The following is a 14,011-nucleotide window of genomic DNA, read 5'->3' on the forward strand; positions in this document are numbered from 1 at the left end:
CTCAGACTGTTTCTCTGTCTCTCTCTCTCATGCGTTCCCTCTTTCTCTCTCTCAGTCTGTTTTTTCTCTAACTCGCTATTCATTGCTGTCTCTCTCTTTCTCTCTCTTTCAAAGTCAAAGGTTGCTTTATTGGCATGACAAATTAGAAAATAAATAAGTAGAAACAAATGTACATGCATTCAACAATACAGTCAAACAGAAACACTAGTAATAAGGCTCATAGAAAAAAATAAATAAAGAAAAGAGAGGAAAAATAAAAATAAATGAGAGAAAAATACCCATACATATGTATATACTGTATGTATACATACATATGAATAAATATACACACACATATATACATACACAAAAAAGAGAAAAAAAAATATATGTATATATAAAATATAATAGTACTCTCTCGCTCTTGCATGCTGTCTCACTCTCAATCTGTCTCACTCATTATTACTCTCACGCACTCAAGATTCAAGATTTTTTCACTCTCTCTGTCCCTCTGTCAATCTGTTTCTCTCTAACACTCTTTCTTTATCTCTGTCTCTCTCTTGCACACTCTCTCCCCCTCTCTTGCTTGCTGTCTCTCTCGATCTGTCTCTCTCATTCTTACTCTCTCTCTCTCTCTATCTCAGACTGTTCCTCACTCTCTCTCACTCTCTCAAACAGTTCCTCTCTCTCTCTCTCAGACTGTTCCTCTCTTTCTCTCTCTTTCTCTCTCTCTCGCTCTCACAGACCATTCCTCTCTCTTTCTTTTGCTCTCTCTAAGCCTGTTCCTCTCTCTCTCTTGCTATCTCTCAGACTGCCCCCCCTCTCTCTTAACCTGTTCCTCTCTCTCTCGCTGTCTGTCTCTCAGACTGTTCCTCAACTCTCTCACTCTCTCAAACAGTTCCTCTATCTTTCTCTCTATCTCTCTCTCAGCCTGTTCCTCTCTTTCTCTCTCAGACTGTTCCTTCTCTCTCTCCCTCTCTCTCTCAGACTGTTCCTCTCTCTCTCAGACTGTTCCTCTCTCTCTCTCTCTCTCTCTCTCTCTCTCTCTCTCTCTCTCTCTCTCTCTCCCTCAGACTGTTCCTCTCTCTCTCCCTCTCTCTCTCACTGTTCCTCTCTCTCTCTCTCTCTCTCTCAGACAGTTCCTCTCTCTCTCTCCCTCTCTCTCTTTCTCACTCTGTCTTTCTTTCTCTCTCTCTGCTGTCGTTCTTTGTTGCTGTGTAAACTTATTTTGATGAGGACTGAAGACAGTCGTGTCCCTGAACTTCACTTCCTACCTGCGTTTATTTGAGAGCAGAATGAAGGGGAAACTCAGCAACATGGTGTTATTTAGTCGGTAAAGTTGCTCATATTCAGAATCAGGTCACTGCTGTCTCGCTATCAGTCTTTCTCCTGAGTCGATTTTCCGAGCTCTGTATTCAGAAATCTCTAGCACTTGAGCCAGCACTACATTTTATTTGTTTCCCCTTTTATATCATCCTCTGAAAGTTAACCGTGCGCACAATGCGATTGTGTCATGCTTTTAATTTCTTTTGAATGAACACTGTGTAATGCTGATAATTCGATGCGCTCTTGTGTAAAGAAAACGTGCTGACGGTTAGAAGGATAAGCTGACCAAGCACTCATCTGCTACAGCTCACAGTGTCACACTATATTTATGTATTTGATATCCTTTTTCGTAGTGCGTTTGAGTTCATTTACAACCAAAACATAAATCTCAGCATGACACGTTGTAATTGCATCAAGCTTTCAGACGGTTGCACGGAACTTAATCCTTCTTCTCACTCAAGCCGATATCACGCTTAACTTCAACGCCAGAAACAGTAACTCAAACTCCACCCTGTGTGTGTGTAACTCTCATGTAAGTTATAAACAAATAAATGTTCCAGTGCTGAATTATTATTATTAATTATTGTCTCACAGACATTCATATAAAAATATTAAAAAATATATTACAGTTGCACCCATGGGAAATAATTCAGTATATAACAATTGTGTGCGTGTGTGTAAGCATCTATTGCTGCATCAAGTCATGTCAATCACTATACATCACATGACTCCGTGTGTGTGTGTGTGTGTGTGTGTGTGCGTGCGTGCATCAACCAGTGACACAATGACAAACTGCTAGCTTTCTCTCCTTTTTTTTTCTGATAATCATCTGCCGTTCTGCTAGCAGCTTCCCTATCTGTCTGTCCCTATTGTACACACACACACACTCACACACACTCACACACACACACACACACACACACACGCATGGATATCACCAGCCACTGGAAACACAGCATCTGTTCCTCGATGCTCCTTTTCCACCTCCTCACTCTGGTTTTCTCACTCGCTGTTGCGTTACGAACCCTCCATGTTCCCAGTTCTGATTGATGTTCCCCGTGTCCTTCATGTTGCTTCACGTCGGTTCTTCGAGCCCGTCTCAGGGACTTAGCTTCCGTCTGCAGGCACGGCAGGGTTCTCCTGCCCCCTGCTGCGTCTGAGCTGCGGCCTGGCTCAGGATTGATCGTGTTTATGCACCGGATGTGAGGGTGAATTAATCAGGCATGAGACGCTTCTCGCGCCTGAACTCCGCTTCCAGATGGCAGCCGTGTTTTAGCTAAGTGAAAGGTCAAAACCTGCTCTGAACACAAATTTCTGAGTCACGCAGGAATCCGTGCTGTGTGTGTAAATCTTAGGGCAGAGGTTAAAACTGCAGGCTGGATACAGGAAATACAGCTTACACAATTCACGGATGTTTAAGAAACACAAACATATTTTTAACACTGATTCGCTGTATGAGAATGAAGAGAGTCTCTGACTGAAATGATTTACTGATTCGGGGTTCGCCAAATACACACACACACACACACACACACACACACACACACACACACACACACACACAGCTGCACATATGAATCACAAAATTCACCTTTTTTAAATATAAACTTACATAAAAGTCCCATAAAACCATCTGTAACCTTTTGTAATTGTGTAATTGTGAAGTCCGTCAGCAGCAACTGAACTAAAAGAATCACTCATTGAACGATTCAGATTTGCTCACCTTCATGACCATCCATCCATCACTCTCTTCATCCAACTTTCTCTCTCCATCCATCTTTCTTTCTCGCATTCTGTCTGTCTCTCTCTATCCAGCTCTCTTTTTTATCTCTGTCTGTCTCTCCCCCTGTCTGTCTTTCTCTCTTTTTCTCTCTCTGTCTCTCTCCCCCTCTCTGTCTTTCTCTCTTTCTGTGCATCTCCATCTCTCTGTCTATCTGTCTCTCCCCCTGTCTGTCTCTCTCTATCCAGCTCTCTTTTTTATCTCTGTCTGTCTCTCCCCCTGTCTGTCTTTCTCTCTTTCTGTGCATCTCCATCTTCTGTCTGTCTCTCTCTCTCCATCCATCACTCTTTCTTTCTTTCTGTCTGTCTCTCCATCGTTCTACCTCTGTCTGTCTCTCCCCTGTCTGTCTTTCTCTCTTTTTCTCTCTCTGTCTCTCTCCCCCTCTCTATCTTTCTCTCTTTCTGTGCATCTCCCTCTCTCTTTCTGTCTGTCTCTCTCTCCATCCAACTCATTTTCTCTCTTTCTGTCTGTCGCTCCATTTTTTTCTCTCTCCTTGTCCATCTCCCTGTGTCTTTATCTTTTTCTGTGCATTTCCCTCTCTTTCTGTCTGTCTCTCTCCATCCATCTCTTACTGTCTGTCTCTGTCTCCACCCATCTCCCTCTCTCTCCTTCTCTCTCTCTCTCTCTCTCTCTCGCTCTGTCTGGGTCATGATCGGTGCAGGTCTCTAATCCTCTGCCTCAGCTGTAATTGAGTTCATCCTGGAGCCGTTGCCGGTGACAGCACTCATGATTTGCTCAGTTACTCTGCTGTCACACACACACACACACACACACACACACACACACACACACACACACACACACACACACACACACACACACACACATATGCAGCAAAATTTCCATCCCCCTCTATACGAATATGGAAACACACAAAGTCACACATTTTCATTCAATTTTTACAAAAGATTAGCGTAAAGTCTGAAATTTTGATTGTTTATTTATTTATTTATTTATTTATTTATTTATTTATTTATTTATTTATGTGCTGGTTTTAAAGAATCAGGGCAGTGTCAGTGCTTTTTATTTCTGATTAAGAGACATACAGTAAACGTAAATTGTTTATTAACAGTTTGTAACCGCACCGCAGTGCTCTCTGTGTTAATGGCGTTCATTAGCTTTTATTTTTTTTGCAGCTAATTTCACTTTAGTGACCTCAGCACAAAGGGAATGAAGGTCGGCACAGACATAATCCACAGTGTGATGAGAGGAATGCAGTTTAAAGACATTTCTCTCTCTCTCTCTCTCTCTCTCTCTCTCTCTCTCTCTCTCTCTCACACACACACACACATACATACACATATTTAATAAAGACTGTGATCTGATTCATGTGTAATTTTCTGCCGCAGTTCATTCCACTGCTTAAAGACCACTGAGCTACTGAGAGAGAGAGAGAGAGAGAGAGAGAGAGTGTGAGAGAGAGAGAGAGAGAGAGAGAGAGACTGTTTAAAAAAATTTTTTTTTAAAAACTTTTTACAGTTCTTTTAATGTATCAATTTAGCATATTTACATATTTGCATGTTTTAAACACACCCTCAGGCCCCCTGTCCACTCCCCCACCCCACACCCTCCCACCCAAAAATAAATCCAAAAGCCCCTTCGGTCTTATACTAATTTCACTTTAAATAAATCCATAAGAAAAGGCCATAGTCGGGTTTAAAGTGTCTTCCATGCCGCTGATATCCATTTTCTGAGTCTGTTTCTCCTGCGTGCCGAGAGTAAATCATTTCTTGTGCCGTTTTGGGCTGATTTAACAAGTGAGATGTTCCTTTTTCCTTTTGTCTGTTCTGAAAAGCGGTTAATTTGTGCTGTGGGGTACAGATCTTCAGGCTGTTGGTGTGGGGTTTCTGAACTGTCAAATAATGCCGGTTCATCTAGCTCGATCCTCCGTATGTGTGAGATTTCCTCTTGTAGAACCTGTGCTGCACTCTGCTCCTTCACTCTCCTTCGTCGTAACAACATTCCCTGATTCACTGCAGTTCTTTGGTTTTACTGATGGTTTCGCAGTGTTTATCATCTCCTTGATTTCGGTTATCATCTTTGCTGTAGTGTCCTGTGCTTTATCCGTGTGACTCAGTGCCTGTGGGTTCTCCTGCTGCGGTTGTATGGGGTCAGGATCATCCTCAGTGCAGACATTAGGGACTGGGGCACTGCTAACGCTAACGCTATTGCTATCGGGTTTGGTGCTAATGCTATCTTCATCGTGAGCGGTGTTCATGTCAGTGCTAGTATTGGTGCAGGTGTTGGTTGTTATCACTGGGTGCTGTGTTTGTTTCGTTATTGCTGTTGTGTTCGTCACTGACCTCTTTCAACTCTGGCTCCAGTGTGTCGCTGCTCTGCAAGTCATTTGCTCCAAGCCCTGATTCTCCGGCGTTCTCCTGCTGGAGGTTCCCGTGCTGCTGTTGCTCAAACCTGGCCGAGTTGCCCACGGAGCTCCCTGGCTGTAAAGCTCTACATGGGCAGCTAAGTCTTTTATGCCCGATGTCCTCACACCCAAAATATTTTGGACGTTCAGTGGTGGCAAAGATGGTGTAACTGCTGTTGCAGTTTAGATCCAGTGTTTCCTCATGATTATTAGAAAGATGTAAACTTTTCTGCGGAATGAAAGGACGTGTTTCACGGCAGTGTTTCTTATAGCCGAGCAGAATAGTCGTCATGGGGCTGGTGAACTTCCCGAAGTGGGCCAGCTCCTTCATGATCAGCTCGTTTTTAATGAACGGGGGCACGTTGGAGGTGACGACAGGGTCGTCGCAGGGTCAGATAGATGGGCAACGTGCATCATCACACCTTTTAGCCATATTCCACTTTCATTTAATGCACTGGGGAGTCTTTCCTCTTTTAGGAACACCACCACAGCTTTGTCCATTCAGGAGGCAGAGTAGATGTTCTCGCACCCGACCTGCTCTCCCACCGCTAGCAGCACCTCCACCTGTGCTCCATTCTCTGGCACACACCTGATGCCATGACGGAGAGACATTGTCTCCCTGCCGGTCTCAGAGGCCGTGGCATCCTGCTCACTCTCACCCAGTCTCAAGTTTTACCAGACACTGGTAACGCACTCATAACTTAATATTTAAACTAAAGAAATGCAAAGAAGACAGTCTCGCATATGCAGAGAGAGAAGAGAAGAGCGAGAGAGAGAGAGAGAGAGAGAGAGTGAGAGAGAGAGGTGTAGAGATGGAGTGTTGCCCTTCAGAACTTCCCATGAGAGAGAAAGAGAAGAAAGTGGAATTATGGAATATATACCTCTCTCTCTCTCTCTCTCTCTCTCTCTCTCTCTCTCTCTCTCTCTCTCTCTTTCACTTGCTCTCTTTTCTTTCCTCAATTATATATCTCTCTCAGTTTCTTTCTTTCTTTGTCTTCCTGTCTTTCTTTCCACCACACTTTTTCTCTCGTTCTCTTTTCATTTCTTGTTATATCTCTTCCCTGTCTCCCCTCTTCTCTTCTCTTTCCCCTTTCATTCTCTCTCTCTCTTCAGTCTTTCGGTCTGTCTGTATTCCTTTCTCTCTCCTGGCTGATCTTTTCTTTTTTCTATCTAGACCTCTCTCATTCTCTCTCTCTTCTCAACTCTATATAGCAGTTCTCCTTCTCTCTTCCCCTGCCTTTTTTCATCCACCTCTTCTTCATCCCACTCTTTCTCCTTGCTTTGTTCTCTCTCTCTCTCTCTCTCTCTCTATCTCTCCCTCTCTCCATCCCTCCTCTTTAATTTAGCAGGTGAATGCAATAACATCACCTTGGCCTCTCCGTGGATTCATGTAATTGGGTCCGTCTTGCCGAGGGACGAGAACGTCAACATCATTTGTTCTCCTCCATCTCTATGAGCCAATTCACACTGCACTCTATTACACCAGAAAGGTTAAAGCTGAAAATCCACCAGCTGCTAATCCACCCCAATACACACCTATACACACCAACACACATCAACACGCATCCATACACACTAACACACAGTATTCCACCCCAACACACACCAACACACATCAACACACATCCATACACACTAACACACAGTATTCCACCCCAACACACACCAACACACATCCATACACACTAACACACAGTATTCCACCCCAACACACACCTATACACACCAACACACATCCATACACACTAACACATAGTATTCCACCCCAACACACACCTATACACACCAACACACATCCATACACACTAACACATAGTATTCCACCCCAACACACACCTATACACACCAACACACATCCATACACACTAACACACAGTATTCCACCCCAACACACACCTATACACACCAACACACATCCATACACACTAACACATAGTATTCCACCCCAACACACACCTATACACACCAACACACATCCATACACACTAACACACAGTATTCCACCCCAACACACAGCTATACACACCAACACACATCCATACACACTAACACACAGTATTCCACCCCAACACACAGTTATACACACCAACACACATCCATACACACTAACACACAGTATTCCACCCCAACACACACCAACACACATCCATACACACTAACACACAGTATTCCACCCCAACACACACCTATACACACCAACACACATCCATACACACTAACACACAGTATTCCACCCCAACACACAGCTATACACACCAACACACATCCATACACACTAACACACAGTATTCCACCCCAACACACAGCTATACACACCAACACACATCCATACACACTAACACACAGTATTCCACCGCAATATACACCTATACACACCAACACACATCCATACACACTATTCCACCGCAACACACACCTATACACACCAACACACATCAACACACATCCATACACACTAACACACAATATTACACCACAACACACACCTATACACACTGACACACACCTATACACACCAGCACCCAACAACAAACATCTATAGACACCAACACACAACAACACATACCTATACACACCAACACACAAAGATACACACCAGCACACAGTATTATACACTAATCCATACTGATACACACTAAAACACACCAAAACAAACCAAATAAAATACTCACTGATGAAATGGAATTGCTGTTCCAACACATGTTAATTATTTTCCTATAACAACAAATCCAGAAGTGTTTTATTTCTCTTTCACAACAGCAATTTGTCAACATTTACATTTTTCATTTATTGAAGTACAACACAGTATACTAAAATCAATTTATAGTTGCATTTAATGTTATGGAATGCTTTAAAACAAGTTCATGCTCTTATGTTAAAGCAGCAGATTTTTGCCCAATATTTCGCAATAAATACTCGAAATCCTCAGACTGTTTATAGGTCAGTCAGCGTGCATGTGAGTAAACCCAGACTTGACCGTTATGTAATTTCATATCTTAATTAAACAGCAACATATAAATCAGTTTTATTTCAGCTTGCTTTCAGCAGCTTTAATGAGCACAGAGGGAGGTAATTAGGCCAAAGCTACAGAACAGCGCATTATGTGAGTGAAACACACACATTAGCGGTTAGCTAAATGCACACAAAGCAAGCAAACTGACCTTTTCGAGCTTGTGTGTTAAACAAATAATGGATAAGTGGGGGAAAAATGGGTAAACAAGCTCAACTTCAGCGCAGTGTTAATATATATGTACATGTGGTTATATTAGTAATGAGCAGTTATTAAAGTGAGTTAAAAAAAAGAACACAATACAACTGAACACAACATTGTGTGATTTCGTTAACACCAAAATAGTATGCAGGTTTAAAACTTATATTTATATAACTTTAACATAGTCTAATAATAAATAGATGTAAAACTAAATACACTTTTAATTTAACAATTATTAATTTCACATAAAACTGTGTTTACAGCTCTGTGTGTGTGTGTGTGTGTGTGTGTATGTGTGTAGTGTTTGGAGGGGTGGAATCACGAGGTGTCCTGAGGAAAATCAGCGACATGTTGGAGATCATCATGAAAAGGATGGACACTCTGTCAAGACTGGAGAACGCTAATGACTCACGGCGTCTGGAGGAGCTCAGCTCAGCCATTAGCAGGTAAAACACAAAGAAAATAAAAATAAAACACTCATCTTCATTCTGAATAGGGCTATTACAGGTTATTACAGGTTAGCACTGGTTACGGCATGTTATTACGGGTTAGTATAGTTTATTTCAGGTTATTTGGGGTTATAACAGGCTTTACGGTTTATTATAAGTTGTTCCAGGTTATTATGGGTTATTATAGGTTACTACATGTTATTGCATTTTATTACAGGTTATTAGGGATTATTACAGGCTGTTACAAGTTATCACAGGTTATTACAGGTTATTAAACGTTATTACGGGTTATTAGGGATTATTACAGTCTATTATAGGTTATTACAGGTTATTACAGGTGATTATAGGTTTTTACGGGTTATTAGGGATTATTACAGGCTATTACAGGTTTTTACGGGTTATGATAGGTTATTACAGGTCCCTTTGGTGGAACCCTTAAAGGTTCTAAAGTGTTTTCCAATCAAAAGGATTTCTAAGTAGAACTCTTTTTGGGAGCTAAGAACCCTTAATTATCCTTAGAGAACCTGCTCAACCAAAAAAACAAAGAAAAAAATACCTTTAACTACAAATACCCCAAAACGGAATACCCCTCAAAAACAAATATCCTCCAAACCCACTCAACCATTAGCACCCCCTCAACTACAAATACCCAATAACTACATGCACCCTGAGCCACCAATACACCTCAAACGGAATACCCCAGAAACACAACTACAAATAGCCCCCCCCAAACAAAAAACCCTCATCCACAGATACCCCTCACAGCCAATTCCCAGCACAACCACAAAAATCACATCTAAATAACCCCACAACCGCTAAACTGCACATACCTAAATACCCCTCAACCAGAAAAAACACAACTAAATATCCCCTCAACTGCAATTACCCTATAACTAAATACCCCCTCAACTGCAAAAAACCTCATTACAAAATACCCCTCAACTGCACAAACCTCATAATGAAATACTCCTATAACCACAAAACTCCACACCCCTCAACCACTAAATAAATCCACAACCATATATACCCCCACAGCTATTTACCCACTACTGCACAAATACCGCAGAGTTAAATATTCTGTTTTATTTATTTTATTCTGTTTTATATATAATGTTTTAACCTTTTCTACTTAAAATTTTCTTTAGTATTTAGTGTTGCAAAGGGTCTTTAGTGGGTTGTTACGCCAAGTTTGTTTACGAATTTTACTTTTCTAGTGGACAGTAATCTGATGTGAGTAAAAAGTATTGAATTCTAATGAGTTCAGATGTTTGGACAGGACTCACCATTCTGCTTCTTAGCTATAATATAATTATTGTTATGAATCCTGATAGTCTGGCACATGAGCAAGTATTTTCGCTTCAGAGAATATTTCCACCCCGGTGATATAATCAATCTTTTTTTTTTTCTACGGCTGGCGAATATGACAAGGCGCTTGATTTGCTAATTTCCACTGTTGGCTGTTTTCTCATTTCACATTTGTGTCAGTGAGTTTCACACTGTGCTAGCGGCAACGCGGTCAATCTCTTGTTGTGCGATCACTCAGTCCTGCAGCGATAAAGAGAATTCATCAGGAGAAGAAATTGAAGGAACAAGAGAGAAAGGTGAAAAGTGGAAGAGTGGTAGAGCAGAGAATCAGGGAACATATGAAACTTCCATGCTCTGGTATTAGCACCATATAGCTCTAATTTTCAAAAATAAATCCATCCCCGTCATGCAGCACCTTTATCTCCTAAAAAGATAATCACAAAACAAAGCCTGCTTCAATTTGTTTTTCATTGAGGGATTTGTGACAAGAAGAGCTTCTCTGTTTTCACAAGAAAAAAAGCATATCTCTCAAACAACAAGGAAGCTGTGATGCTTGAAACAAAAGCATGAAAACCTTAAGAATGAAAGACTTCATTTTTGTCCCATTAGTGCTGCCTTATTTCAGTGCTGTATTGTTTTTGCTACAGGCCTGATCTCAAAATTGTTAAAACAGTTAATGGTTAAAAGTTTGTGATTAACTGTAATTATGGGATCTGGTCACTGACAGAACAATAATTCTAAAAACTCTCATTTCTGGTAGCGTGGCTGTGGAATTTTCAGTGTTATTTTAGCAACAAGCACAAAGTAGGGAAACTATCATAAATACTGGAAAAGCACATCTGTAAGCCTAGTAGGCAACTACAAATGCTTGAATTTTACACAACAGTTGAACTAAATAACAGTTAAAATAGTGCATTAATACACATAAACTGCAGTAAACAGTTTTACAAAGTATTAAACATAAGTAGACAGTATTAAACAGTACTAAACAGTAAAAGACCGCAGTAAACAGTACTGCACAGTTATTAACAGTAATAAACTGAAAAACAGTACTACACAGTGTTTAACAGTAATAAAGAGTAATAAACAGTAGCAAAAAGTAATAAACTGTGATAGACAGTACCACACAGTATTAAACGTCACGAGACAATATTAGACTGTATTAAACAGTAATAAACAGTAATAAATGGTAATAAAGAGTAATAAACAGTATTAACTGGTAACACACAGTATTAAACAATAATAAACAGTAGTAAATGGTAATAAACAGTATTAATTGGTAATAAACTGTAATAAGCAGTATTAAACAGTATTAAACAGTAATAAACTGTAACAAACAGTATTAAACTGTAATAAAGAGTAATACGCATATTAAACAGTATTAAAAGGTAATAAACTGTAATAAAGAGTAATATGCAGTATTGAACAGTATTAAAAGGTAATAAACAGTAATAAGCCGTATTAAACAGTATTAAATGGTAATAAACGTTAATAAACAGCAATAAACAGTAATAAGCAGTATTAAGCAGTATTAAACAGTAATAAACATTAATAAACAGTAATAAACAGTAATAAACAGTATTAAACAGTATTAAATGGTAATAAGCCATAATAAACAGTAATAAGCAGTATTAAACAGTATTAAACAGTAATAAACAGTAATAAACAGTATTAAACGGTAATAAATGGTAATAAGCAGTATTAAACGGTAATAAGAAGTATTAAACAGTATTAACGTAATAAACAGTAGTAAACAGTAATAAGAAGTATTAAACAGTATTAAACGTAATAAACAGTAGTAAATGGTAATAAACAGAAATAAACAGTAGTTAACTGTAATAAACAGTAATAAACAGTAATAAGCAGTATTAAACAGTAATAAACAGTAATAAACAGTAAGAAACAGTGAAACACTATTAAACGGTAATAAAGAGTAATAAACAGTATTAAACAGTAATAAATGGTAATAAGCAGTATAAACAGTATTAAACGTAATAAACAGTATTAAACAGTAGTAAACGGTAATAAACAGAAATAAACAGTAGTAAACTGTAATAAACGGTAATAAACAGTAAGAAACAGTGAAACACTATTAAACGGTAATAAACAGTAATAAACAGTATTAAACAGTAATAAATGGTAATAAGCAGTATAAACAGTATTAAACAGTAATAAACAGTATTAATCTGTAATAAACAGTAATTAATGGTATTAACAGTAATAATCAGTAATAGTTACACAGTATTAATAAACAGTATTAAAGCAAAGATATACATGTTCCTTTCTTAATTTATATATTTAAATCTATTTAAATTCCTCTTTGTGTGAGATGGGGTTGATATTGTCCTGTGTATCGCAGCACTCGTGTGGTGTGAAAATAAGCAGAATAGCGCGAGTGAGCGAGACGCAGGGGTCGTGATGATCATCTGAGCCGACACGCTGTTTGTGTTACGGTGGAATGGGTTCTGATGTTCCAGATGATCCGCCCTCGGGACAGGTGTAGGATAACAGACCACGTGTTTTAGAGAGAGGAGAGGGATGAGAGAGATAAGAGAGGGGGAATACAGAGAGAGAGTAAGAGAGAGAGAGAGGTAGCTTTCCTCCTCCACTACAGAGACAGCATCAAGGCGAGAGACGCTTCAGGAGTTTACTCTCTCTCTCTCTCTCTCTTTACTCTCTTTACCGCCGTATACCTCTTCACCTTGCTATCTCTTTCTCTGTTCTACATTTTCTTTTTTTTTTCTCCTGTCAGTACTTATATCTACAGCTTTAACTCTTTTTAAATCTATTTCCATCTCTCTCTCTCTCTCTCTCTCTCTCTCTCTCTCTCTCTCTCTCTCTCTCTCTCTCTCTGTTGTTTTATCTGGTTTTCCTGCTAAGTGAGGTGTGACTGAACACTCGCTTCACTTCAGGTCAGGAGAAATGCTTATTTTTGTCCCCTTTCTTCTGTTCATGTAAACCCAAACAGAAGAAAGAACAGAAGATCTAAGTAATATGAAACAGTAATATTTCTGAATGATAACTATAATACCTACCCTGTATCTGATAAAGTAAATTGTGCTGCTGTAGTGCACTGACACTGTTGTTAGCTTGCCAGTGAATTATCGGTCAGTGAAGAGTGACAGTTAACTGCTTCCTTAAAGATCAGACATTAAGAGGAATTACACGCCTCAGTGCTTTTGCTAAAAGGGTTTTGTGGGTTATGATGAGAAGCTTTAACCTCATTCTTATTGAAGTATCTAATATAGTACAGAGGCAGTACCGATGACGTTTAGAAGGCAGAAAGGATATGACTGAAAACTAATTTTTCCTACAATTTTTTTCTGAAGAGTTCCTTTTTTAGTAAGGAATAAAACCCTCAGTGTGGTGCTGTTCTATTAAAATAATGAAAGACAGGATGGTGTGATGAATCGCAGCTACTCTTGTCACCCTGAAGTTTATTCTTTTATAATAACAGCTAGTGTTTTATTCCTCTTATACCACAGCGATTTACTGATTACAGCTTTTTAAAATGTATTAAAGAACGGCAGATCTTTTTCAGATCAATTTTGATATATTTGTTGTTACATTTAATGTCTTAGAACGTCTACAAAACT

General features: G+C 39.5%; 1 protein-coding gene across 1 annotated transcript in view; it reads left to right on the top strand.

Moving 5' to 3' along the window:
• Positions 1 to 14,011, top strand: part of LOC108272407 (alpha-1,6-mannosylglycoprotein 6-beta-N-acetylglucosaminyltransferase B) — a 107,714-nt gene that overhangs the window by 35,326 nt on the left and 58,377 nt on the right. Inside the window, exon 3 of the mRNA XM_053684579.1 lies at positions 8,963 to 9,107. Within this exon, the coding sequence (XP_053540554.1) occupies positions 8,963 to 9,107 (145 nt within the window). The remainder of the gene's footprint in view (positions 1 to 8,962; positions 9,108 to 14,011) is intronic.

Source organism: Ictalurus punctatus, chromosome 12, assembly GCF_001660625.3.
Source record: "Ictalurus punctatus breed USDA103 chromosome 12, Coco_2.0, whole genome shotgun sequence".
In the NCBI taxonomy this organism is placed as follows: Eukaryota; Metazoa; Chordata; class Actinopteri; order Siluriformes; family Ictaluridae; genus Ictalurus; species Ictalurus punctatus.